The following is a 25679-nucleotide window of genomic DNA, read 5'->3' on the forward strand; positions in this document are numbered from 1 at the left end:
TATTCTGCTATTCGGGACACATGCTGGCTGGGTCTGATTTCAGAGGTCCTGCCAGGACTTTTAAAGCTCCCTGGCTTTGCCTGACTATTAGAGGCTTCCTCTGGAGTTTGGGGCTGGGCATTAGGGATCAGGTCTGGGGATTTCAGCACAAGCACCCTTGCCCTCACATACTGGACCCCTCCTGTCACATAGCTTCCAGTAAGTAGCTCGGACAGGCACGGCCAGGAGCCATCTGGCCCTCCCGTCCCGGGTGGGGACGAGAAGCTTAGGAAAGCTGTTGAACCGAATGGAGCCTAAAGCAGAATAAGCCACTTGGAGGTGTGACCTGAACTATTAGAGCAGCGTGTGGGGGCGTTTCCCGTTAGTCCCAGCAGCCCGCCTCAGTGAGGGTTAACTACCTCATCTGAGCCACGGGCGGGACAGTGTTTGTTATCTTACAGGACTGTTGGGAGGAAAGAGAAGACACTGCCTATTACCTGGGAATAAATCCTGTCTCACAAGAAGACAACTATTGTTATCTTCAGTAATTAAGGATATTAAGAATTGATCTCAACTGTTAAAAATTTATTTTACTTTCTGGGAGGAGAGGAGAGAGAGAGAAAAAGAGAGAGAGAGAGAGAGAGCTAGAAAGAGTGTGAGAGACTGACAAGAAGGGAGAGAGAGAGAGAGAGAGAAGCATTAACTCATAGTTGTGTCACTTTACTTGTTTATTGGCTGCTTCTTATACGTGCCTTGACTGGGGGGCAAAGGGAGCTCCAGCCGAGCCAGTGATGACCCCTTGCTCAAGCCAGTGACCTTGGGCTTCAAGCCAGTGAGTGACCTTTGGGCCTATGCCAGTGGCCATAGGGTCATGTTGATGAGTCCACACTCAAGCTGGCAACCTTGTGCTCAAACCAAAAGAGCTCATACTCAAGTCAGTGACCTCGGGGTTTCAAACCTGGGACCTCAACGTCCCAGGTTGACACTCTATCTACTGTGCCACTACCGGTCCAGCCCAACTGTTAAAGATTTTAAATATACAAGAGAAGTCAACAGATTAGAAAGAGGAGACATAAATAGCTAACTTCCAATTCAAGTGCTACCACCATGGAAAACCGAAGACCCATCATAGTGACATCCTAATCTGTGTGGAAAGGATTGTTGGGCTGACCAGGAAGAGGGGCAGGAAGCAGGGCATGGGAGGGGAGGGGCGGAGAACCTGCATCTCTTCCTTGGACGTTGAGACTGACCAGAAGCCTGTGACCCACTAGAAGTCTGCCCATGTCCTACGTGTGGCCTTCCTGACTCCTCATAAATTGAACACGCCTTTGTGGTCAGTGCCCAGGTCAAGAAGCAGAACATTGGCAGCATGCCCCCCCCCCCCCCCCCCATGTCTCTTTCCAGCCCCTCAGGGTCCCTGCTTCCTAAGTTGTACAAACCTCTATCAGTTTTACCTGTACTTTCAAACACTGCTTTTGTTTAAATACATCCACCAGTTATCACTGTTTCGGTGAACATGACGTTTGTGAGATTCACCCGTATTGCCGTGTGTAGTTGGAGATCTTGCGTTTCGTTGTGAGAACACACCTCACATTTTTAATTTGTTCCTCTGGGAGGGGGCACCGGGCTGGTTTTCGGTGTGGAGCTATTACCAGTAGTGCTGCCACAAGCACGCACGGCTCTTGGTGACATGAGCACTAGTTCAGGGGGAATTTTGGATGACACAATAAGAAAGGTTAGCTCTGATGACCTTCCTGTCTAAGGACATTGGCTGAAAAAAAAAAAGCAAAATAGAGAGGTCACTGTAAAGTCTACCTCCCTGTCGTAGTGTCTGGGACTCAGGAGTTCAGCCCCGGAAGGGTGTAATACTGAGCGGGACACTTGAGACCATGTCAACACAATAGAGTAAAATAAAAATGTTCAATTGAAACAAAGTCTCTGCCTGACCTGTGGTGGCGCAGTGGATAAAGCGTCGACCTGGAAACACTGAGGTTGCCGGTTCAAAACCCTGGGCTTGCCTGGTCAAGGCTCATATGGGGAGTTGATGCTTCCTGCTCCTCCCCCCTTCTCTCTCTCTCTCTAATGAATAAATAAAATTAAAAAAAAAAAAAAAAAAAGAAACAAAGTCTCTGGTATTTCCCTGCACACCCACAGACAAGAATGGAGGTATTTTAAATTCATTAAAATGATGAACTAGGGAACTTCTTACAGAGCATTTTTTTTGGTTTTGGATTTTTCTGAAGCTGGAAACGGGGAGAGACAGTCAGACAGACTCCCGCATGCGCCCAACCGGGATCCACCCCCGGCACGCCCACCAGGGGGCGACGCTCTGCCCACCAGGGGGCGATGCTCTGCCCCTCCGGGGCGTCGCTCTGTTGCAACCAGAGCCACTCTAGCGCCTGGGGCAGAGCCAAGGAGCCATCCCCAGCACCTGGGCCATCTTTGCTCCAATGGAGCCTCGGCTGCGGGAGGGGAAGAGAGAGACAGAGAGGAAGGAGAGGGGGAGGGGTGGAGAAGCAGATGGGCGCTTCTCCTGTGTGCCCTGGCCGGGAATCGAACCCGGGACTTCTGCACGCCAGGCCGACGCTCTACCACTGAGCCAACCGGCCAGGGCACAAAGCATTTTTTTGAGGGAAGGAGACTAGCTTACATCGGAAGGTTTACAATATTATCGCTATTATAATGTCTCCAAGGCCAGGGTTGGTTTGGTCAACACAGAAATTCATTAGTCACGTGGTGCAAACGCGGTCTCTCCTGTCGTAGAACACTTGACAAGCCCTCTGTTGGAAGATGAGCCCAGGGAGGCACAAGACCCTTTGTCAGAGAAGTGTGTCTGGGCCTCCTGTAGTGTGGATGGCGTCTCCCTGTTGAAGCAGACGCAGCTGATCATGGTCACCCACGCCCGGACGTCACGACAAGCCAGCCACCCCTTCCACACGGTCTGCAGGCCTCCTCGGTCCAGGCTCCTGTGCCACAGGCCACAGCGACTCCCTGGACGGCATCCCACCTGATGGCGAGTCAGCGTCCCCAGACCTCGGCGTCAAGGTGGCAGGAGGTGGTTCAAGCCGTCCGCAAGTATCACGCAAAGGTTTATACATCTATTCTGCAACCATTATGGGTGCACAGCTGCTTCGAGCTGGGCAGTGTCTCAAATCTGAGCAACATAGCAGTGAAGGAAATAAAGACAGCTTTTTCACTTCTTGAGTTGGGAAATGCCCAGTAAACCGACAAGAAAATCATCGCGTCCTATGTCGGAAGGTGGTAAGTCCCACAAGAAAAGAACAGCAGTAGGGAGTCGCTTGCATCCAGGCAGGAAACCACATCACCCTGGCTGACTCCATTGGAGAGACTTGCACGGATGAGCCCCTTACAGGACTGTGGAGGGTGAAGGTGACACAGGGCAGAGAGGTGCCCTAGACCAGCCGCAGCGGGAAGTGTTACCACCCCTCAGAACAAGGGGTAGAGAAAGAGCAATCGCAGCCTCGTGAGAGGTGGACCGTGGGTGGGGTGGGCACCCAGCAGGCTCTGTAGTCATAGAAAGTCCCGGCCGCTGCTACTGACCAAAGCCACAGCGGGTGGAAACCCCGACAGATCTCCTCCCGGTCTCTGACGCGTGGCCACCATCAGCACACATGGGCACGATGAAGAGAGGCCAGCCAACAGGGACGACACGGGTATCTTGCCCACCTGATTAATAAGAATGCTGTGTGATGATTACTGTCTGGAGAACGTTCTCACGGGACCAGACATACTCGTACTCAGTGTCACTACAAGGGGAGTGTCCGTACACCCCCTCCCCAGACTTCCTGGTCACCAGTGTTTTTCTCCAACCCAATATCCAACTGCCAACTGTGTGTGGGGCTCTGTGACTCAGGCCATCTTTACTTCCAAAGACAGCGGGCAACAGGTGCGACAGGTGTTGCTCAGGGCTCTGTGCAGAGCGGGTTTCCCTTCTCCACTGGGTACCAGAGCTGCTTCAAGGGACTGTCCCCCTCCCGCCGATGCCACTGTGTCCGACAAGGTCCCCTGCAAGCCGGTCCCACCTCTCCCCTCGAACAGAAAGCCGAGGCCGTCCGTCAGCACAGGTGGGTGTCACGGAGTGCTGCTGTCACATAATGATGCCTCTGCTACCTGCTCAGGTCCGAGGTCAGGTTTCTCTCGCTGCGGGGACCCAGGGAGGGGCTGATGGCTGGCTACCCGCGGACTGCACGGCCGGCATCGGGGCCACAGGTCCCACACTGACGGAGTCTGGGCGGCACATCGCAGGGTCCAGCCCAGGAGAGGGGAGGAGGCTCACTGAGAAGGAGTCACCCCCAGAGGTGACCAGAGAAAGTCTTGATGAAAGATGACCTTTGAACAGATGCCCAAACCTCTAAATGTCAGAGTGCTGAAGAGATCAGCCCTCAGACGTCCCCCTGCCCACACGCATCTCTTAGGTGACCGTATCCCATTGCCTGTCTGGCCACGCCACCTACCGTGAGGACTCCCAAATGTGTAACCTGCTTGAGAATTCAGCAGGCTGTACACTTCGGATTTGTGTGTTTTTCTCTACATATGTTAAGCTTCAACAAAATTGACATTACGAAAAATTTCAAGTGCCTTGGAGCGCAGAGGACGCAGGGAAGTCAGGTTTGAGTTGAGCCTCCGGCTTGCCCTGGTGTGGCACTGACCACGGGCTCCTACTTCCACGTGCCGCCCGGGACCTCTGGGGACCCAGAGCATGCATGTCTTCCTCGACACCTTCAGCTCCATTCTCGACAGGTGCGTTTTTATTTCCTTTTGTTTTTGAGAGAGACCTAAGTGAGTGTCTGTTTGGAAGCATTTCCAGGGCGTGCCTCTCTCTAGGATCAGATTCTGACTCGGGTTTGCGAGAGGGACACAGTCTGCCTATCCGCACACGCAGTGGTGATGAGTCACAGAGCAGAACACGCTCCCTGTGGAGGAGAGAGGCCGCTGGGTGCCGACCCCTCTGCTCCCGGCGAAGAGATGGTCCGGGGGACCCCGGCATGCCTCCTCTGTATTGGGCTAATATTCCGGAAAATTCCATTTTATATCTCCTCACAGATGCTTCGTTCGACAGCGGGAACATCATCTCTTAGGCAGGTCCTTGACCAGAGCCCCACCATGAAAAAGTTAGCTGGAGTCCCCTCATTCTAAGAAGGTATAAACGTTACAGTTCAGCAGAAGCAGACTGAGTGATTTTATTTGAAACATTCAAAGTTCTTTATTTTTTTCCCCCCAGAAATAACATGTTCACTAAACTTTTAAATACATTTTAAAAAATAAATCTGATCAAGAACATATTTGGCATTGTTAGAATTTGCCCATTTTTTCCCCCAAGCCCCACCAAATTACATGTCTAACAATCTGTGTCCTCAATAAAATGTTAATTTAAAATATAAGATACATTTATACAACACTGTAACTGAACACATTAGGGAACATGGATGTCCTACAGCTTCAAACAAGGCTTGCAGCTTTAGCATTGCTTATTTTTAGAAGCAGAAGTGCCTGGCAAATTTAAGCACAACAGCTCAAACATTTGTTCCACTTAACTGAAATAAGGTCTCATTCCATTTGACGGTTCTTGTTTTGTTTTATCATTTAATTAATCCTTGCAACCTGATTCAATTGTAGGTAGAAAATAGAAAACTTAGAAAAAAATATTTTTAAAAATAACACAAAACTTATTTTTAAATTACAAGGAAAGTAAGGGATAGTTACGCATACTATCAAGTTGTGTTGTGTCAATTAAGGAAAAACAATTCTGGACTCTTTCGTCAAGAAAGCTGTGAGGGCAATACATTTTATCTTCTTTGCAGTTTAAGCTTTGCTTCCCCCTTTATTTTGCTTCTTGTGTTCTTAGGGCTCACACGCCCCCCTCTCTCTTTGTTGCACTTATTAAACTCACAGTCAGGAAAGCTTGAGGTGTTCATTTAGACTAGAGTGTCAATGACTGATATCTTTTGTAAGCATTATCTCACTTAAAGAAACTGGAGTTAGAGACGGAAGCCAAAGGTGTTTAGTGAAGGGTGAGAGAGTGGGTGTGGGAGTTTTACCTGGATGGCAGCTTTCTGAAGCCCACCCCGTGGATATTCACTGTGGACAGAGGCTCCTGGCTTCTCTGCCTGCACAGATCTGGCCCCGCAAGCACTGGCTAGCACATGGACACCTTGATGGGGGCACCTGGTGGCAGGTGCTCAGAGAAACTCACGAGGGTATGCCCCGCAAGGCTGGCAGCGACTTCTGTTTCCCAGACATTGTCTGAAGCCTCAGGTTCCGGGGCAATGTGTTGAGAATGCCGACTGCCTGTCTGTCCCCTCTGCTTCTCTGAGAATTCCAGGCGGGCGGCTGTGTATCTGCTCATGGCCGTGACGGACACAGCCATGCAGAGGGCAAAGGAGCTCCAGGCGAGGCTGTGAATATAAAGGCACAGATAAGAAAGGGCGTCGGGCTTGGTTCCAGGGCTTCCTGCTGGGCTCAGTCTGGTGACAGTCCAGGCCCCAGTTCTACCCAATTTGGACCTAGATTTTGAATCACAAGTTTCAGAGCTCCGTCGATGTGTTGTTGTAGACCAGGGGTAGTCAACCTGTTTATACCTACCACCCACTTTTGTATCTCGGTTAATAGTAACATTTTCTAACTGCCCACCGGTTCCACAGTCATGGTGATTTATAAAGTAGGGAAGTAACTTTACTTTATAAAATTTATAAAGCAGAGTGACAGCAAGTTAAAGCATATAATAATAATTTAATAATTACTTACCAAGTACTTTATGTCGGATTTTCTCTAAGTTTGGCAGAATAAATCTTTATAAAACAACTTACTATAGTTAAATCTATCTTTTTATTTATACTTTGGTTGCTCCACTACCACCCACCATGAAAGCTGGAGCGCCCCCTAGTGGGCGGGAGGGACCAGGTTGACTACCACTGTTGTAGACCGACAGTGACGAGAGCCAAATTCTGGAGTCACTGTGCTAAACTGCCCCGGGGGTTGGCGTCCATCTCTTAACTGTGCGACTGTGAGCGGGTGACCTCATCTCTCTGTGTCAGTGTCCTCACCTGCAAGACTGGAATAAGAGTAACCCGCGGCCCGCAGGGTGGTTGCAAGGAGTTCAGTGAGTTAGTGAGTGGGAAGTGCTGAGCGTGCCATCTGCTGCCTGCGCGCCACTTTTTGTCACTGGTGGTGTTGCCTCCAACCCAGGCCACTCGCACTGGGTGTGGCTATTTTTGATATCCCTGCCCTCTGGAAACCTGTTGCCTCGTCGAGAGGATGGTGTGCACTCCGTCTTTCACAGACCCCAGCAGGGTGGCGGCTGAGAAAGAGTCACCGTCACCCGACGTTAGCGGATCTTCCCTTGGGTTTGCCTTCTCGGGGGAAATGGATGGCTTCGTCCTCCGTCGCTTACAGAACAAAGCCTGTGAGTAGGTAAGTCCTCGCTCCGCCCCAGGCCTTGCAAGCGTCCTTAAATCTGACTTGGCAACCAAGCAGCATATGGATCACGGTAACAGAGGCACATTCTCCAAACCCTGGCCCAGGGAGTGAGCCCTGACCGTGGCATTTCTTCCACAAGCACAGGAGGTTGTTATACAGGATGAAAACCTAAGTGTGTGCACGTATGTTTTTAAGATGAAGGTTGAATTCGGAGGTCCACATCAGAGAACGCCATGTCTTGTACAACATGGCCAAGTCGTTCTGTTAGAGACAGAAGTTCCAGGTCATGGCCTTGTCTTTCCACTAGAAACAGTGACGCCTGAGCTGTGCGGGTGCAGTGGGGAGACCATCGACCTGAAATGCGTGAAATGCTGAGGTCGCTGGTTCGAAACCCCAGGCCTGCCTGGTCAAGGCACGTTCGAGAAGCAAATACTATGAGCTGATGCCCCTCCCTTTCTCTCTTGCTCTCTAAAATTGAAGAAATGAAATCTTTTTTAAAAGATTACAAATAGAATCAGTGACCGGGTTTGCCCCCATTAAAGTATTTATTAGGAGTTGTAGCTCAGCACTTTGCCCCCTAAGCTGTGTTTAAGAATGGAATGACACTGAGGCCGGTTGGCTCAGTGGTAGAGCATCGGCCTGGGGTGCAGGAGTCCCGGGTTTGATTCTCGGCCAAGGCACACAGGAGAAGCACCCATCTGCTTCTCCACCCCTCCCCCTCTCCTTCCTCTCTGTCTCTCTCTTCCCCTCCTGCAGCCAAGGCTCCATTGGAGCAAAGTTGGCCCGGGCGCTGAGGATGGCTCTGTGGCCTCTGCCTCAGGCGCTAGAGTGGCTCTGATTGTGGCAGAGCGATGCCCTGCATGGGCAGAGCATCGCCCCCTGGTGGGCATGCCGGGTGGATCCCGGTTGGGCCCATGCGGGAGTCTGTCTGACTGCCTCCCCGTTTCCAGCTTCAGAATAATACAAAAAAAAAAAAGAAAAAAAAAAAAGAATGGAATGACAATGACTTCATCTCCTGAAGATTTTACTCGGTACCAAGCATTTTAGAAACATAATCTCTCTAGATCTATGAAAACATTTGAGACAGGTATCCTCACTTTAAAGATGAGGGAATCGGGGTACTGAGAGGCTAGGAAGCGAATCCAGCCACAAGAGCAGCAGGCGGCCGAGCTGTGACCAGAGTCGGCCGTCCGACAGCCCCCGCGTGCACCCTGGCCGGTCCGTCAGAGCCCGAGCGCCTCGGACAACCACTCACCAGTACGACCAGCCGTAGTCCCAGGTCTGAGGCCTCCAGTCCTCCGGCCCGAGGTTCACGGTGATTTGGAAGATGGTTGTGTACATCATGTGGGCCACCATGCCCAGGAGCCCTGCTCGAGGAAAGCTTGGTGAACCACCGTTAGGAATGGAGTTCCTCTGACCGGCAGGCTTTGGATGTGAGGGGCCCATAGCATCCGGCTTGACCCGGCCTGAGCCGCCTCCACGTTCCACAGACACACGAATGTCTTCCGGCCACGATTCTAGGTGGTGGCGCGGGTCCCGTGGCCCTGTCGTTTCTCCCATGACCAGCTCTTTCCATTTTAATATGCCCCTGTGTCCCTGTGGTCAGAGGCTCCCATGTTAGAGCCTCGCTTTCCCTGCACAAAGCGGGGGTCCTGGAGCTACCTCTGGCCTGAAGCCACACTTGACATTGTTCTGTCATGCTGTATTTTTTATTGTGAATTGTTTGCTAACACTTAAAAACCGGGTACTTTACACAAAACCCTGCCTGTGTTCTGACTGCACGAGACTCACGTGGCAGTTAGCAGGGGGGATGGAAGTCAGTCGCAAGTATGATTTTCTCCCCTTCGTAAGTGACTTGGTCTTTTAGCCTGGGGACCCAGAGGATTTTGTTTTCTTTCATAGTTTTAGTAACCCTGGCTGGGCAGCTCAGTTGGTTAGAGTGTCATCCTGATATGCCAAGGTTGTGGGTTCGATTTCTGGCCGGGGCACATACAGGACTCAACCAATGGATGCATTAAGTAAGTGGAACACAAAGTGATGTTTCTCTCTTTCTCTCTCAAAATCAATCACTATATTAGAACAACAACCACAAAACAGTTTTGGTAGGATAGGATGTGTCTGGAAGGGGCTATGCCGACTTTTCCAGTTATTTGGAGGAATTTTCCGGTATGTAGACTTTGGTCTTTTGTTCAAGGATGTTTCCATGAATTATACTTTTAAATATTAGTTGTTTCATCTTTCTTTTTCAGGGACGCTAATTACAAATACATTTTAACTTAATAAAAGTATGGTGAGCAGATGTCCACTAGGGGTCGATGTCAATGATTCAAATAGAAACGAGCTTTGACTGGTGGCAGCGATTATTTATATGTGAAGGGAGATATCTAAAGGCCTTACGATGTATCTGAACCCTTATGAACCCTTAAAATGCCCTCCCAGATATCTCGTTCACACAGCTGGACCTAAAGCAGACATCTAGAAGGAGGCACACTCATGGCCTTGGGGGGCCTTGGGGGATGCCAGGACGCGGGGAGGAGCCTCCAGGAGTCCATGGCCTGGCTCTGTGCTGTGGAAATCCAGAAATTAGATTTTATCTTTTTTTTTTTTTTTTCATGCATGAGAGAGAGAGACAGAGATGAGAAGCATCAACTTGTAGCTGCAGCACTTTAGTTGCTCATTGTTTCTCATGCGTGCCTTGATGCGGGGCGGGGGGGGGGGCTCCAGCTGAGCCAGGGACCTCTTGCTCATGAACCAGGGACCCCTTGCTCAAGCCAGCGACCTTGGGCTTCAAGGCAGCGACCATGGGATCATTTTTATGGTCCCACGCTCAAGTCAGCAACCCTGTACTCAAGTGGGTGAGCCTGAGCTCAAGCTGGATGAGCCCACGCTCAAGCCAGGACCTTAGGGGTTTTGAGCTTGGGACGTCAGGTCAATGCTCTATCCACTGACCCACCACAGGCCAGGCCATCACCACAGCTTTTTAAGATGTCTAGCATAGAGAAACTAGATAACTTGCCCGGGGTCACACAGCCATCAGGTAGCAGAGGTCTGAGCCCAGACAGGACTTCCCCCATAGACCCAGGCCTAACCACGGCCCTAAACTGAGCCACTTCTGTTCTCGGGGCCGGTGGGCTCCCCTCCCAGGGCTGTGATAAAGCACACTTATACATCTTATTCACCTCCCCTGCCTCTCCCCTTTCTTCTCACCCATCACCCTAAGCCTCCTGGTGCCCCCCAGGGGGATTAGCTCGGTGACTTTTCCGGTGGCCCAGGTCTCCTGCGTAACTGGCCACGGACCGGGCAGAGCCAGCCTGAAGCTTTGCGATGCCCTCAGGGGCAGGCCGAGGGGGCGTGCCTGCTCTGGCGACGCTGTCGGGGAGTACCTGCCAGCACCATGAGGATGGCCACGGAGGCGTCCACCTTGAACCAGTGGGATCCGGAGCTGCGATCGCTCACCCTGGAGCCCAGAAGAATGGCACTTGTCAGCATCAGAAGGATGTTCAGGACCTCCGCCCCGATGGACAGCCACAGCACACCTGCAGAAGGCGGGAGTGAGAGGGACACTGGGCATTTGGAATTCAGCCGTATTAGGATACTCAATCCTAATTGAAGTTCATGTCAGAAACAAAAAATAAACAACAAACACCACAAGGTGAAAATCAGACACCTCTGCTGAATCTTGAGCAGCTAGCCAGGAAAGGGGGCTCCTAGGGCTTGCAAGAAGACTTCGTAAAAACTATCCTTAGCTGGGAGTAAAAAAATAAAATAAAGGCCCTGGCCGGTTGGCTCAGTGGTAGAGTGTTGGCCCGGCGTGCAGGAGTCCCGGGTTCGATTCCCAGCCAGGGCACACAGGAGAAGCGCCCATCTGCTTCTCCACCCCTCACCCTCTCCTTCCTCTCTGTCTCTCTCCTCCCCTCCTGCAGCCAAGGCTCCATTGGAGCAAAGCTGGCCTAGGCACCGAGGACGGCTCCATGGCCTCTGCCTCAGGCACTAGAATGGCTCCAGTTGCAACAGAGCAATGCCCCAGATGGGCAGAGCATCGCCCCCTGGTGGGCATGCCAGGTGGATCCCAGTTGGGTACATTAGGGAGTCTGTCTCTCTGCCTCCCCACTTCTTACTTCAGAAAAATAAATAAATAAATAAATAAAATAACTAGAGCAAAACTCTGATGTGGGTGCATGAGAGATACTAGTGTCTCCATTCCCTAGTTTGAAAATTAACATGTGTTTTCATTCTACCAGAACATGTTGTCTTTTTAAAGAAGAAGCTAAACAAACTTATACAAGTTTTTTTTTAATCATTTTCTAACACCACTGACTACAAGGTACATGAAGAGAGCCAGTGGTTCTAACTTTTGGACTCAATTTAACAAAAACATTTATAAAGAATTCTCTCATCTTTTCTCCCACTCCAACAAAAATAATAATAAAAATTATTCAGATTGTGAGAGGAGCCGGTGGACAGAACATAAATAAGGTTTTCACCTTGTTCTTCAGCTGGGATTATACTCTGGAAACTCTTACACTTTTCGCCTAGAAGATAAAGAGAATATCTCTGTAAGTACTGTCAACCTTGACAATTAGGGGCCAGCTGTGTTCCCAGGTCCTCGAGCGGATCCCAGGTCATTTTGAACGAGGACTGGGGAGCGTGGCAGGCTGTTTCACGGTTCCAGACATGCGGTGACCCTGTCAAGAACACGATCCAATCCGGCCCCAGTGAAGCCAGGCTTGGCCATGTGACTTTCTCTGGTGAATGAATTGGGAGCAGAAGTCAGGTGGGTCACTTCCGGTCAGAAGTTTGCAAAGCCAGTGTACTGTCCACTCGGTGTTTGCCCCCTTGCCTCTGTGATCACAGAAACACATGTCCAGATAGGGCTCGAGTCCCTGAATGGTTACTGTGGGGAGACATTCTTTGTCAACCAAAAAAGTATATATAGAATGAGCTACAAATGAATTTGTTGGTATAAACCACTGGGATTTGGGGGTTGTCTGTTACTGTGACAGAACCTAGCCCATCCAGCCAGCCTGATACCGACAGCCTTAGACCAGTTGTTCTCAGCTTCCCAAATGGCATCCATTATGGTACCAGTCTCAAATAATTTGTTTCTGGCTAGAGGGAAAGAAACAAAGTTAATGATTCTTTTAAAATGCATTTGAACAGATACAGAACTATTTCTGTTACTAAATGACCCAGTTACTTGCCTTCCATCATGCTTCCTGCAGTACGAAGAGAAAGGGAGAAGGTATTGTGCATGCACCAGGTACTGGGCAGAAGCCATCCGCACACTTACCCGCACACTTACTCAGCATACCTGGGAGGTGCACTTTGCCTTTCTGATCGTCCCATAGCACCCCCTGCCTGTCAAAGCTTGCATTGCTACCTTGGAGGCAGAGTTCATTTGAAAGAGCTCAGTCCATGAATATCCACTTGGTGTATGGATGTAACCAAATTCTGGCTTGGAGCTGAATGACCGATGGAGGATTGAGACCACAGCAAATCACTTGTGGGGACCTGTCCCAGGTGGGTACCCCACTTTCCATTAATATCTCAGCCCCAAATTGAAGACTGGAGTGAGAGGAGCCCAGGAAATCACCTGGCTTTTCCCTGCATATTGTGTTATATTTTTCCCCCTGCATGTTTTAGATGAGTGTGTCCAGAGACCGCAGAGGCGGAATGATGGGTAGAAGACAAACAGGTAGAGGCAGTTTCCGCTTTAGAACTCAGGTCTGCAGAGGCCCAGCCCAATGCTGTCTCCCCACATCACTGATTTAATGCCATCCAGCGGGTAGCAGGGAAGTTGCCCGGGATACAAAGATGCCCAAGACCCAGGGAGCTGCTCCCAGTCTGGGCCAGCGGTAGCTGAAATGGCTCAAGGCGCCAAAGCTAAGGGGCTTAGGTCACCAACTCTTCAAAGGGATGGCTTTCAGTTGACATCAGAGCAATGGCGGCATGGGAGATACCCTTGATCCCTACCCTGGAAACACCGACAGACTGAACAGCTAGGAACCTCAGCTGGGCTCGCGGTATCACAGAATCGCTGGAAAGATCTGTGCATCCAGGCGGCTAAAGGTGGGAAGGTAGGGTCCGGGGGGCGGTGGAGGAGAAGAGCTCAAGGCAGGGCTCGGGACAGGGAAGGGGCCCGGTCTGTCTGGGTTTTCCTCTGCGTGGAAGAGCGGAGGAATTGGGGCGGGGCGGGGGCACTTGGAGAAGTGCTCAAACAAAGCAGACGCGCTGTGGGGACAAGGCAGGAGACGAAACTCGAAACTCGGGGACACGGGCAGGGCTCCCTCTGTCTGCTGGTGGCCCACACTCAGGACAGAGACTGAGAAATACAAAGGACGGCCCCCCAGCCTCCTGGACCCCAACTCCCTCCCCTTGTGGGGTACAGAGAATGACAGTGGCATACCCCAGAACCACTGCTTCCCCTGAAGGACAGGGGCACTGTCTCTCTGGTCCCCGGTCTGCCAGGACACAGGCAAGAACACATGGGGGCCTGAGATTGCCGCAGTAGCCAGGAGGAAAATAGACAAAGAGAGCCTGAAAGCCCTCACAGCCCGCCTCACGGTCATCAACACGGTGGCTGCATCTCAGGGAGCTCAGCCTGAGGATTTTGGAGCTAAAACTTGTGATCCGGCGCCACCTACTGGAAAGTAATAGAAAAACATCTGGCAAGGGCACTACCGCTCTCACATGTTACCTGAGCAGAGATAAAGTGCCTTGAATAACAGAGAGAGACACAGTACAGAAAGAAAATGAAAAATCTCTAGAAAGCAATCTCAATCACACGGGAACTTGGGAGTTAAATGGCAGAGAATTCAAACATGAAGTTTTGAAAAATACTCAATGAGATGTGAGAAAACACCGATAGGCAACTTACTGAGCTCAGAAAACAAAATGCCTACTTCCCCAAGGAGATTGCAACTTTAACAACAGAGATGAAGAACTCAATACATGACCTGAAAAGTGAACTAGCATGTTTAGCCAGATAGAGGATAGAACCAGTGACACTGAAGACTGAGAAGAAGAGAGAGACTCAATAATTTAAAAAAAAAAGTGATAGTTATACGAGAATTGTCTCACTTCATCAGAAAGCAATATAAGAATAACAGGTATATGAGGAGAAGAAGAGAAGGAGCAGGGGCTGGAAATTTTATTCAAACAAATAATTGATGAGAACTTCCCAAGCCTATGGAAAGAGTTAGAGCCTCAAATTGAACATAACAATACAACAAAAAAATGCATCACAATCAAGTGGGATTCATTCCAGGTGCACAAGGATGGTTCAGCATACGTAAATCAGTCAATATGATACACCACATCAACAAGAAAGGACAAAACCATATGATCCTATCAATAGGTGCAGAAAAAATTCGATAAGATACAACATCCATTTATGATTAAAGGACTCAATAAAATGGGTGTAGAAGGAAAGTACCTCAACATAATAAAGGCTATGTGTGACAAACCGTCAGCCAATATCATACTAAATGGTGAAAAACAGAAAGCTTTTCCTCTAAAATCAGGAACAAGACAAGGCTGCCCACTCTCTTCACTCTTATTCAATATAGTGCTGGAAGTCTTAGCCAGAGAAAAGAATAAAACGGTATCACTTTTTGCATATGTCATCATCTTGTATGTAGAAAACCCCAAAGACTCCACTGAAGAACTATGAGAAACAATAAACAAATAGAGTAAAGTTGCAGGATACAAAACATACAAAAGTCCACTGCTTTCTATATACCAACAATGAAACTTCAGAAGATGAAATGAAAAAAAAATGCCTTTACAATTGCAACAACAACAACAAAAATCAAATACCTAGGAATAAACTTAACAAAGAATGTGAAGAACCTATATACTGAAAACAACAAAGAATTACTGAAAGAAATTCAAAAAGGCACAATGAAATGGAAAAATATTCTATGTTCATGGATCAGAAGAATCAAATAGTTATGATGGCCATATTACCCAAAACAAACACAAATTTAATGCTATCCCCATTTAAAAATCCAATGTTATTTTAAAAAGAAATAGATCAAAGAAATCACCAGATTTGTATGGAACTACTAAAAACCCTGAATAGGCAAAAACAATCCTGAGAAAAAAGAATGAAGCCAGAGGTATCACACTACCTGAATTCCAATTATACCACGGTGCCACGATAATCAAAACAGCATGGAAGTGGCAGAAAAACAGACATACAGACCAATGGGACAGAATCCAGAGCCCAGAAATAAAATCACATATATATGGACAAATAATTTTTGACAAAGGAGCCAAAAACACACAATGAAGAAAGCCTCTTCAATAAATGTTGCTGGGAAAATTGAAAAGCTACATGCAAAAGAATGAAACTTGACTACAGTTTGTGCTCTTGCACAAAAATTAATTTAAAATGGATCAAAGATCACCCTGGCCGGTTGGCTCATTGGTAGAGCATCCGCCCGGCATGTGGAAGTCCTGGGTTCAATTCCCGGTCAGGGCACACAGGAGAAGCGCCCATCTGCTTCTCCATCCTTCCCCCTCTCCTTTTTCTCTAACTCTCTCTTCTCCTCCCACAGCCAAGTTTCCATTGGAGCAAAGTTGGCCCGGACACTGAGGATGGCTCCCTGGCTTCTGCCTCAGGTGCTAGAATGGCTCTGATTGCAACAGAGCAACACCCCAGATGGGCAAAGCATCACCCCTTAGTGGGCATGCCGGGTGGATCCCAGTCAGGCACATGCAGGAGTCTGTCTCTCTGCCTCCCTGCGTCTCACTTCAGAAAAATACAAAAAAAAAAAAAAATAATAATAATAAATAAAAATAAAATGGATCAAAGGCCTAAATGCTTATGGACTTCGGCCATAAAGAACATTTTATGAATTTGACCCCAAAGGCAAAGGAAGTAAAGGCAAAAATAAACGAATGGGACTATCTCAAATCAAAAAGTTTCTGCACAGCAAAAGAAACTACAAAACAAAAAAAGAGACAACTAAGTAGGAGTTGATTGATATTCACAAACAACAGCTCTAATAAGGGGATACTATTCAAAATATATAAAGAACTCACAAAGTTCAGCAACAAACAAACAATCCAGTTAAAAAACATTGAGAAGACCTGAGCAGGCTCTTCCCTCATGAAACCACACAAACAACAAACGGCTGAAAAGACGTTCATCTTCGTTGGCTGTTAGAGAAATGCAAATCAAAACCACAACGAGGTAACAGCTCACACCTGTTAGGTTGGCTGTTCTCAACAAGACAGGTAATAACAGGTGTTGGAGAGGCTGTGGAGAAAAAGGAACCCTCATTCACTGCTGGTGGAAATGCAAATTATACCATCATTATGGAAGAAAGTATGGCGGTTCCTCAAAAAAAAAAAATAGAGCTACTCTATGATGCAGCAATCTCTCTACTGGGTATCTACCCCCAAAACTCAAAACATTGGTAGGCAAACACACATGCACCCCATGGTCACTGCAGCATTATTCACAGTGGCTAAGATATGGAAACAACTACAGTGTATCTCGAAAGAGGATTGGATAAAGAAGATGTGGCATGCATATGCAATGGAATCCTACTCAGCCACGAGAAATGATGACATATTGCCATTCACGACAACATGGATGGACCCTGAGAACATTATACTGAGGGAAATAAGTAAATCAGAAAAAGCTGAGAACTATATGACTTCACACATAGGTGGGATATAAAACTGAGACTCATGGACATACATAAAAGTGAAGTATTACTGGGGGGTGGGGGGCGAAGGAGAGAGGGAAACAGAGGGACAAGTATACGGTGACGGAACATGATCGGACTTTGAGTGATGGGCACACACACAGTCAACAGTTCTAATGCTATAGAGATGTTTACTTGAAACCTATGTACTCTTATGGATCAGTGCGACCCCATTAAATTTAATTTCTTAAAAAAGGAAAAGAGGAATGAATGGTTTTACTTTCTCTAAAGTTGCTTCAATAGTCCCCATGTTAGCCTTGCTTTGCCGATTGACTGAGACAGCGGAAAACTTCTCTCACAGTTAACACGCGCTTACACCGTATTGGAACAGCGCGAGTTCTCCCGGACGACAGCACAGGCACACCTTGTTTCATTGTGTGTCGCTTTACTGCGCTCTGCCGCTGTGGTGAGTTTTACAGCTTGAGAGCAAGTCCCCCCACCAGCAAGACGATTACAGCTCGCTGCAGGCTCAGGTGATGGTGAGCATTATTTAGCAATAAAGTATTTTTAACTAGCATGCACATTTCTTTTCCTGCAGTGGCACATTTACTAGACTACGGTATAAACCAAAGGTGAGCCTGCACTGGGAAACCAGCAAGACTTAGGACTTCATGTGACTCGCTTTAGCTCGGCTCAGTGTGCGCTTTCCTGAGCTGGTCTGGAGCTCAGAGAGCAAGAGTATCTCCTGGAGGTCATCAACTTGACGCTCTGCCAGCCTGTCCTCCCCAAACGGGGCCCCGTCCCTTCGCCCAATTCAGCGGCAGGGGCCTTACAGCTTTGTCACTGAGTCACCCCTGGCTTGATGAAAGTGCACACTTTTCCTGGCTGAGTCCCCGATCGTGGCAGCGGTGGAGGGATTACGATCACAGTGGCAGAAACTTGTCCCAGTCCCTCGGTCCTACCAGGGAGGTCCCCCCCAGCACAGGGGAATCTCAGGGTTCACCCTGCTCCCTCACAGAGCACAGGGGGCTGCTGCATGCGACCCCTCTCCCGTTCCATCTCATCAGATCCCTCCGACGCCCCGGTGAGTCGGGCCGGCAGTGAGGACAACAGAGGGGGAGGGACATCAGGGTGGCACGTGGCGTTTACATTCAAGGGGCCTGGCTCTTTCTTGTGCCTGGCTCTGCCACGGTCAGTCGTCAGAGGCAGTTTCTTCACCGCTAAGCCTCGCTTTCTTCATCTGAAAAGTGGGCATGATAAGAGCCCTCCAATGTGAGAGCGCTTTGTGAACTGCCTCACACTTGTTTCTGTGTCTAATTACTGATGGAGGGGGGTCCAAACATCCACACAGTGCGGGTTTGGTGGCCAGGCTCAAACCAGCTGCAAGAGCCAGGAATTGAACTTGGGTCCCCCGCCCCTCGTCCCAAGACCCAGGCCCTTTTCTTCGTCAACACCTGCTGTCCTTCCGCATTGTGCACGGATGAAAAACTGTCTCTTTCGTCTTCGGAAGAGGCGCCCCTTCTCCCGGGACTAAGGCAGGGGCCAGGTCCGGAGCCAGTGGCCGGGCCAAGGAGATGAAGAGAGCTGACAATAGCTCAGGAGGACGAGTTAGCCTGGGCGACAGCAGTCAGACCGCGGTGACCCCTTGATTCCCATCAATCCCCAGAAGTGGCGTTCCTTTTGAGTAAGGCCAGCAGGATTAAAAAGAAAAACCCTTACAAATCCCATGAAGCCAGGGCGGCGGGCGCTCCGTAGCTCGGCAGCGTGTGGCCAGCCAGCCGAGGGCGTGATGTCCAAGGCCCTGGAGGTGGCCTCTGTCATGCCTCCTCCGCTGTCCCCTGCCCCTGGTGGGGCACCCGGGCCCCTCTGTCCTTACACTTTTTGAGGTTAGCAGAGCGCCGTACAATCGGAGACCAACACAGCTTGTTCACTAATTCATTAACCCACAGAGGGGCGTTTTGTCTAAGCCAGGGGTCCCAAACTTTTTACACAGGGGGCCAGTTCACTGTCCCTCAGACCGTTGGAGGGCCAGACTATAAAAAAAACAACAACTATGAACAAATCCCTATGCACACTGCACATATCTTATTTTAAAGTAAAAAAAACAAAACAGGAACAAATACAATATTTAAAATAAAGAACAAGTAAATTTAAATCAACCAACTGACCAGTATTTCAATGGGAACTATACTCCTCTCACTGACCACCAATGAAAGAGGTGCCCCTTCTGGAAGTGCGGTGGGGGCCGGATAAATGGCCTCAGGGGGCCGCATGTGGCCCGCGGGCCGTAGTTTGGGGACCCCTGGTCTAAGCACTGCCTCAGCCAGGACTTTCCGTCTCTAAGGTTCATTTCAGAGAGAGGCAGCCAAGGTGCTGTCTCCCTTCATTCATTTATTTATTTAAATTTTTCCATCAATGTTTTAGAGGTGATTTTTCTAAGTATATGACTGGTTTCCCTCTTTCATTTTATCCTAAAATATACTTTCATTCCTATGAAGAAACTGCTTGAAAATAAAACCATTTCTTTTTTTTTTTTTTTTTTGGTTTTCTTTTGGACAGTGGGAGAAAGAGGGACAGACAGGAACAGACAGACAGGCAGGGAGGTGAGAAGCATCAACCTGTACTTGCCGCGCTTTAGTTGTTCATTGACTGTTTTCTCATAGGTGCCTTGACGGGGGGGGGGGGGGGGGGGCTCCAGCCAAGCCAGTGACCCCTTGCTCAAGTCAGCAACCTTGGTGTTAAGCCAGTGACCTTTGGATTCAAGCCAGGGACCTTGGGGTCATGTCTATGATCCCACGTTCCAGCCAGCGACGCCGCGCTCCAGCTTGCGACCTCGGGGTTTTGCACTTGGGTCCTCAGCGTCCCAGGCTGAGCTGCTGTCTCCCTTTAGAGGCCCGCGAGGGCACAGGAGGCGAGGGCAGAGCTGCTCGAGGCCCCTCGCGCAGAGGCCGCCTTGAAATGGCACTTCAGGGACAGGCTCCCAGGGAGGGCCCCCTGTTAGGGGTCAGAGACGGAGCTGATGTGGAGGGAAACACCCGTGCGCCCCGTCCCCGGAGCCCAGGAGTAGCCTCCTCAGACCGGGGTCCGCGGGTCCGCACAGCCAGCCTGCCGAGCTCCCCTCGCGCCTCTGACCCTCTCTCTGCAGCGCCGTCTGGGAGCATCCCTGTTCACCCGAACCTCCCAGATGCTCGGGACAGATGAGACAAGGGAGCAAACGTCCACATTCAGTGACGTCCCCCTGGGAGCCCCCGGCCACGGTCTGCTGCAGACGTGCTTCCTGGGGCCGAGAAATGACTATTCAGACTCTTTTTATTTAATAGCAGGCGTCTCTGGGCAGTAATCTCTGAATAAACCCACCAAGACACAGGTTCAAGTCTCTCTGGCTCGAGGTAAATCATATGAGATGCACGTAAATGAGCAAGGGGTCCGTACATCCCTTGTTTCTGCCTGGCCTTGCCCACGCATCCCCGGGGACCTCACCCTCCTGTGGACTCCGGCGGCGTGTTCGTGACGAGGTATGAAAACCTGTCGGTGACGGGATCCCCGAGAAGGTGGTGGGTGTGGTGCACACTCCGTGGTTGGTAAGAGCACCCCGGGGACTCCTGTCTCCGGAGGAAAAAGCCTGCAAGACCCTCCCTGCGCTTTCGGCCCTGTTTTAGGCTGACGAAGCCCCCCTTCTGCCACGGGGGCAACGGTAGCTTGTCTCAGGGACCCCAGGGACCATGTGTCACCCATGTGCCCAGCGTCTGTGCCAACACGGGAGGCACACGCCACGTGCGGGCAGGACGTCCGCAGCTGCGTGGAATCCTCCCGCATCTCGTAGCTTTGCTGTCACCTGAGGGATGAGGGTTCCTGTCCCACCGTGTCCTCAAGCCCCGCCCACGAAAAGCCCTTTCTCCCGGCCCCCTGGCCCTGCCTGGGGAAGCAGCTCCCATGCCCCTCATTTTCTAACCCTTGTTCTCAAGTCCAGTTCCGCCGCGGCCTCGCCTCTCTGACATGACGAGGAGGGGAGGGGGTGCGGCTCATTTTCTCCAAGAAGGAGTTTTCGTTCCAGGGAACGTCGTCCCACGCAGTTCCTTGTCCTGGGGGGACCATGACCCCGCCTTGCAGGGGACGAGCGGCTGCCTCAGGCGTCACGGAAGAGCCCCGTGAGTTAAGTTCTCCTGTGACGGAGCTTCCTCCTCTGCCCTGTTTGTGTCCTCATACGACACCTGGACTGTCCTGCCTCCGACCTCAGCTCGCTCAGTGTCCGCCTGGGATTACCGCCTGCCCGGTGTCCACCTCGTAAAATCAGTCCGGCTCTGAGGCCTGTACCCCTGGCCACCTCCTTTCTGGAAACTTCCTTCTGCCCGGAGCTCAAATAACCTCTTCCTCCTTTCCACCCCCACATCAGGTGTGAGTCTTTGATACAACCATTGTCACAGTTCTCCTTGTAGTTTTATCTCAGTTCTCACCACTATGGTTCACTCACCTCGTGTTTCCTCCTTCTCCTCGTCCTGGGGCCAATATGGGAATGGTTATTAGTGACCTGTCCCACACTTCAGTGAGTCCCCCCTTCCGGGGCGCTTTGCTGTCCCCTGGGGCACGGGGGAGCCGATCGTAAATACAGGTAACACCAGGGTTTTGAACCTGGGTCCTCAGCACCCCAGGTCGACGCTCTATCCACTGCGCCACTACCGGTCCGGCCTTGTAGGTTTTCTTGTAAGCCTTTCAGAATGATTCAATATCTCATCTATGCGAAAATGCCACCTTGGCTAAACTATTTTTCAAAGGAATGCAGATTTTTAGACCCCATTTCAGACCTGTTGAGTCAGAATCTCCAGGGCCAGGCACCTGGAGTTTGAAAAAATTCCTGGATGACTAATGCACACCAACATTTGCTAAGTGGTGAGACGCTTACACGTGGCCATGGCAATAGAACTAGACAGCCCTTCAGCGGGGACTTGGAAGGGAGTAGAAGTTCCCCCCAATTTGCCTATGAGTATGGGGACCATACTTTCCAAACCCACAATCTGAGACTGTCTCAGAGACCCTCCGGAAGGCGGGTCATGAGTTCCCGAGTCTGTCGTGAGGGTAGCGACAGCGACAGCGACAGCGGACTCACAAGGAGAAGGGGCGCTGCCCACGGGAGGGGTGAGGAAGGGGCTATTGCCCTCCCGTAGCCTCAGCTCCCGGTGCCCCTGCAGTGTCCGCTCCACGCTGACGCCAAGGCCACGGGCACTGGCCTCCTGTGCAGGAGGGAGGGAAGGTGGGCACTGCCCCCTGCAGTGTCCGCTCCATGCTGACGCCAAGGCCACGGGCACTGGCCTCCTGTGCAGGAGGGAGGGAAGGTGGGCACTGCCCCCTGCAGTGACCACTCCACGCTGATGCCAAGGCCACGGGCACTGGCCTCCTGTGCAGGAGGGAGGGAAGGTGGGCACTGCCCCCTGCAGTGACCACTCCACGCTGACGCCAAGGCCATGGGCACTGGCCTCCTGTGCAGGAGGGAGGGAAGGTGGGCACTGCCCCCTGCAGTGTCTGCTCCACGCTGACGCCAAGGCCAAGGCCACTGGCACTGGCCTCCTGTGCAGGAGGGAGGGAAGGTGGGCACTGCCCCCTGCAGTGACCGCTCCACGCTGACGCCAAGGCCAAGGCCACGGGCACTGGCCTCCTGTGCAGGAGGGAGGGAAGGTGGGCACTGCCCCCTGCAGTGTCCGCTCCACGCTGATGCCAAGGCCACGGGCACTGGCCTCCTGTGCAGGAGGGAGGGAAGGCTGGGCACTGCCCCCTGCAGTGACCACTCCACGCTGACGCCAAGGCCAAGGCCACGGGCACTGGCCTCCTGTGCAGGAGGGAGGGAAGGTGGGCACTGCCCCCTGCAGTGTCCGCTCCACGCTGATGCCAAGGCCACGGGCACTGGCCTCCTGTGCAGGAGGGAGGGAAGGTGGGCACTGCCCCCTGCAATGACCCTCGGGCGGGGATGGGGAGGAGCACACAGCGTCTCAGAGGGTTCTTTATTGTTGCCTGTTACTTAGACACCCCCTTTCCACCCTGAGGGCGTGCTCTCAGCAGGACAGAAGAGCGAGCTGGCCTTGCACAGGGGCCAGGCCACAGGCTGCCTTCCACTGAGGAGTCCACCCCCCCCTCAGTTTTTTTTATGATGCAAAAACACTCTTTTCTAAAACATGCTCCAAATCCTCCTCCTTCCTTTTCCTCTCTTCCTCCATTTCCCTCACCCCCGTCCTGTCCAACGCACAGAAGTTAAAAGGATGTTGAGGGGTCGAGGCTGAGGATTGCGGTGGGGTAGGGAGGGAATAGGCTCGGTGGGGAAGGGAGGGAATGGGCTGGTCAGCTCCCTGAGGTCACACCCCCTGAGGCTCCGGTTCCACTCGGGAGCTGAGGACGTAGCATCCACTTGCTGGGTTGTTTCAAGAATAACCAGAGATAAAGGTCCCACTTGTGAAGGGCGTTGTTCCTGGGAGGTGCTCTGCAGAGGGGCTCCCTGACCAGTGGATGATGTTCAAGATCTGTTCTCTAAGAGGACCTTCCATGCCTAGAGCCCTTAAAAATGCGGGGACGCAGCTTAGAGTCAAGTGAGGTCACTTTCAATTCTCCCGGGGGCGAGTAACACCAGAAAGTGTAAAAACTAATGTTGAATAATACTGACACCATGTTAAGTTCCATTGCCAGGGCGTTATGTGAATCTGGTCATTTCATTTTTATACCGCTATTGCTCCTATTGTATAGATGAGAAAACTGAGGCTTGGCCACGAGATGAGATATACCTCAAGGCTACACACCAGCTGTCAGCTTTATACCGCTATTGCTCCCATTGTATAGATGAGAAAACTGAGGCTTGGAGAAGAGATGAGATATACCTCAAGGCTGCACACCTGCAGTCAGCAGCAGAGCTGGGATTCAAACCCAGGCAGCCCGGTCCCGGGTTCCCGCTCCGGGACTGTGTTCCGCGCCCCCCCCCCCCCCCCCCAGCCTGCGCGCACGCTCACCTGCGCTGCTGAGACTCTCCTCGCAAGACTGCCAGAGCCCCGCGTGGAACCTGCGGTCGATAAACTTGTCGTCCCCGGTCTCCCAGATGTACTGGACGGCCTGGCTCTCGTTGTCCTTCCGGCCGTCACCGCTGCCCCTGCTGACATGAATGCAGTGCGGCCCTCCCGCGTGGTCCTGGCACAGTGGCTTTGACACCCGCTGGGTCCCCTCGCACCAGTGGCTGCTGCCCAGGGCGGTCAGGGCCAGGGCCAGGGCGAGACAGATGGGCAGGAGCACCAGTGCCCGCTGCTGCCGGGCCCTGTCCATGGCTAAATGAGGTGCACAGAGCCCGGGTGAGCAGTGGGCCCCTCCTCCCCTCCCCGTCACCGTGCCCACCCTGCCCAGCCCTGCCATCTGGCATCCTCACCGTCTGAGTGAAACTCCCCGGGGAAGCCGGGCACGCGGGCCCCGTGGTATCTGTGCGCGCCTGGGGCCTGAAGGCCGCGTGAGAAAGCGCAGAGCTGGGCTGTGCTCTCTTCACACTCCTCCCCGGGACGCAGCTATTTCAGGAGAGCGTTGCTTTTCAACTTTTGTTTTTTTAGAAATTGCAGTGAAATACACATAATGGAAAACTTGCCATCTTAACCATTTTTAAATGCACAGTTAAGTGCGTTCCCATTGGGCAATCAACCTCCAGAACTCTGCATCCTGCACACCTGAAGCGCCGTACCCGTTCAACAGCGACGCCCCATCTTCCGCCCCCTGACCCCCTCCCCTGGCGGCCGCCATTCTTCTCTCTGTCTCTGTGAATCTGGTCACACTAGGTGTAAGTGGGATTTGCCTTTTTATGACGTAGGGCTTATCTCACTTAGGATGATGTTTTCAAGGTTCATCTAGGTTTACCTGTTTCAGAATTTCCTTCCTTTTATTTTATTTATTAAAATTTTTTTTAAATTTATTCATTTTAGAGAGGAGAGAGAGAGAGAGAGAGGAGAGACAGAGAGAGAGAAGGGGGGAGGAGCTGGAAGCATCAACTCCCATATGTGCCTTCACCAGGCAAGCCCAGGGTTTCGAACCGGCGACCTCAGCATTTCTAGGTCCACGCTTTATCCACTGCGCCACCACAGGTCAGGCCAGAATTTCCTTCCTTTTAAATGCTGAGTCATACATATCCCACTGAGTGATATACCACATTTTGTTTACCCACTTATCTGATGTGCATTGGGCTTTTTTCCACCTTTTGGCTCTTGTGGAGGGTGGTGGATTTTGACAGAAGATCAGGGGCGGTTTGGGTAGGTTTCTGGGTGTCGTCTCCCTACCCCTCGCCTTTACACCGAGCAGGTCCTCAGTGTTGGATTTGGGGAGTCTCAAGGCCTGCACAGCCTGCTGCCCACCCAGCCCTGCAATGAGGGCCCTCTTGTTGAAGAAAATCTGAGAGACTCGGGGTACAGGCAGCTGGCTTCAGGCCCAAGTGCCTCCAGTGGGTGCAGAATTCAGTGCTACCCTGGAGCCCGTGGCCCGTCCATCACTCCTGCCCTTACGAGGAAGGCGCTGCAGGGTGGTGATGTGCGGGAGACTTGAGTTTCTTCTCGGGTGAAAGACATTCATGAAGCAGTGAGAGCAGGAGAAGGGCAGAAG

General features: G+C 51.2%; 1 protein-coding gene across 1 annotated transcript; it reads right to left on the bottom strand.

Moving 5' to 3' along the window:
- Positions 1-5728: 5728 nt before the first annotated feature.
- Positions 5729-24368, bottom strand: GSG1L2 (GSG1 like 2). Its single transcript, XM_066366455.1, has 5 exons — positions 24062-24368; positions 11901-11948; positions 10800-10952; positions 8672-8783; positions 5729-6395 (listed from the first exon to the last, which is right to left on the bottom strand). The coding sequence occupies exons 1-5, from the start codon at positions 24366-24368 to the stop codon at positions 6137-6139; spliced, it is 879 nt and encodes a 292-aa protein (XP_066222552.1). The 3' UTR covers positions 5729-6136.
- Between the last annotated feature and the right edge of the window lie 1311 nt (positions 24369-25679).

This window comes from Saccopteryx leptura, chromosome 2, assembly GCF_036850995.1.
Source record: "Saccopteryx leptura isolate mSacLep1 chromosome 2, mSacLep1_pri_phased_curated, whole genome shotgun sequence".
NCBI classification, from domain to species: Eukaryota; Metazoa; Chordata; class Mammalia; order Chiroptera; family Emballonuridae; genus Saccopteryx; species Saccopteryx leptura.

Coding starts and splice junctions, on each gene's coding strand:
- GSG1L2 (XM_066366455.1), bottom strand. CDS start 24,368: ATGGACAGGGCCCGGCAGCAGCGGGCACTGGTGCTCCTGCCCATCTGT. Junction 8,784..10,799: donor CATCCTCATGGTGCTGGCAG/GTACTCCCCGAC, acceptor TTCCTCGAGCAG/GGCTCCTGGGCATGGTGGCC. Junction 6,396..8,671: donor GACTACGGCTGGTCGTACTG/GTGAGTGGTTGT, acceptor TTATATTCACAG/CCTCGCCTGGAGCTCCTTTG.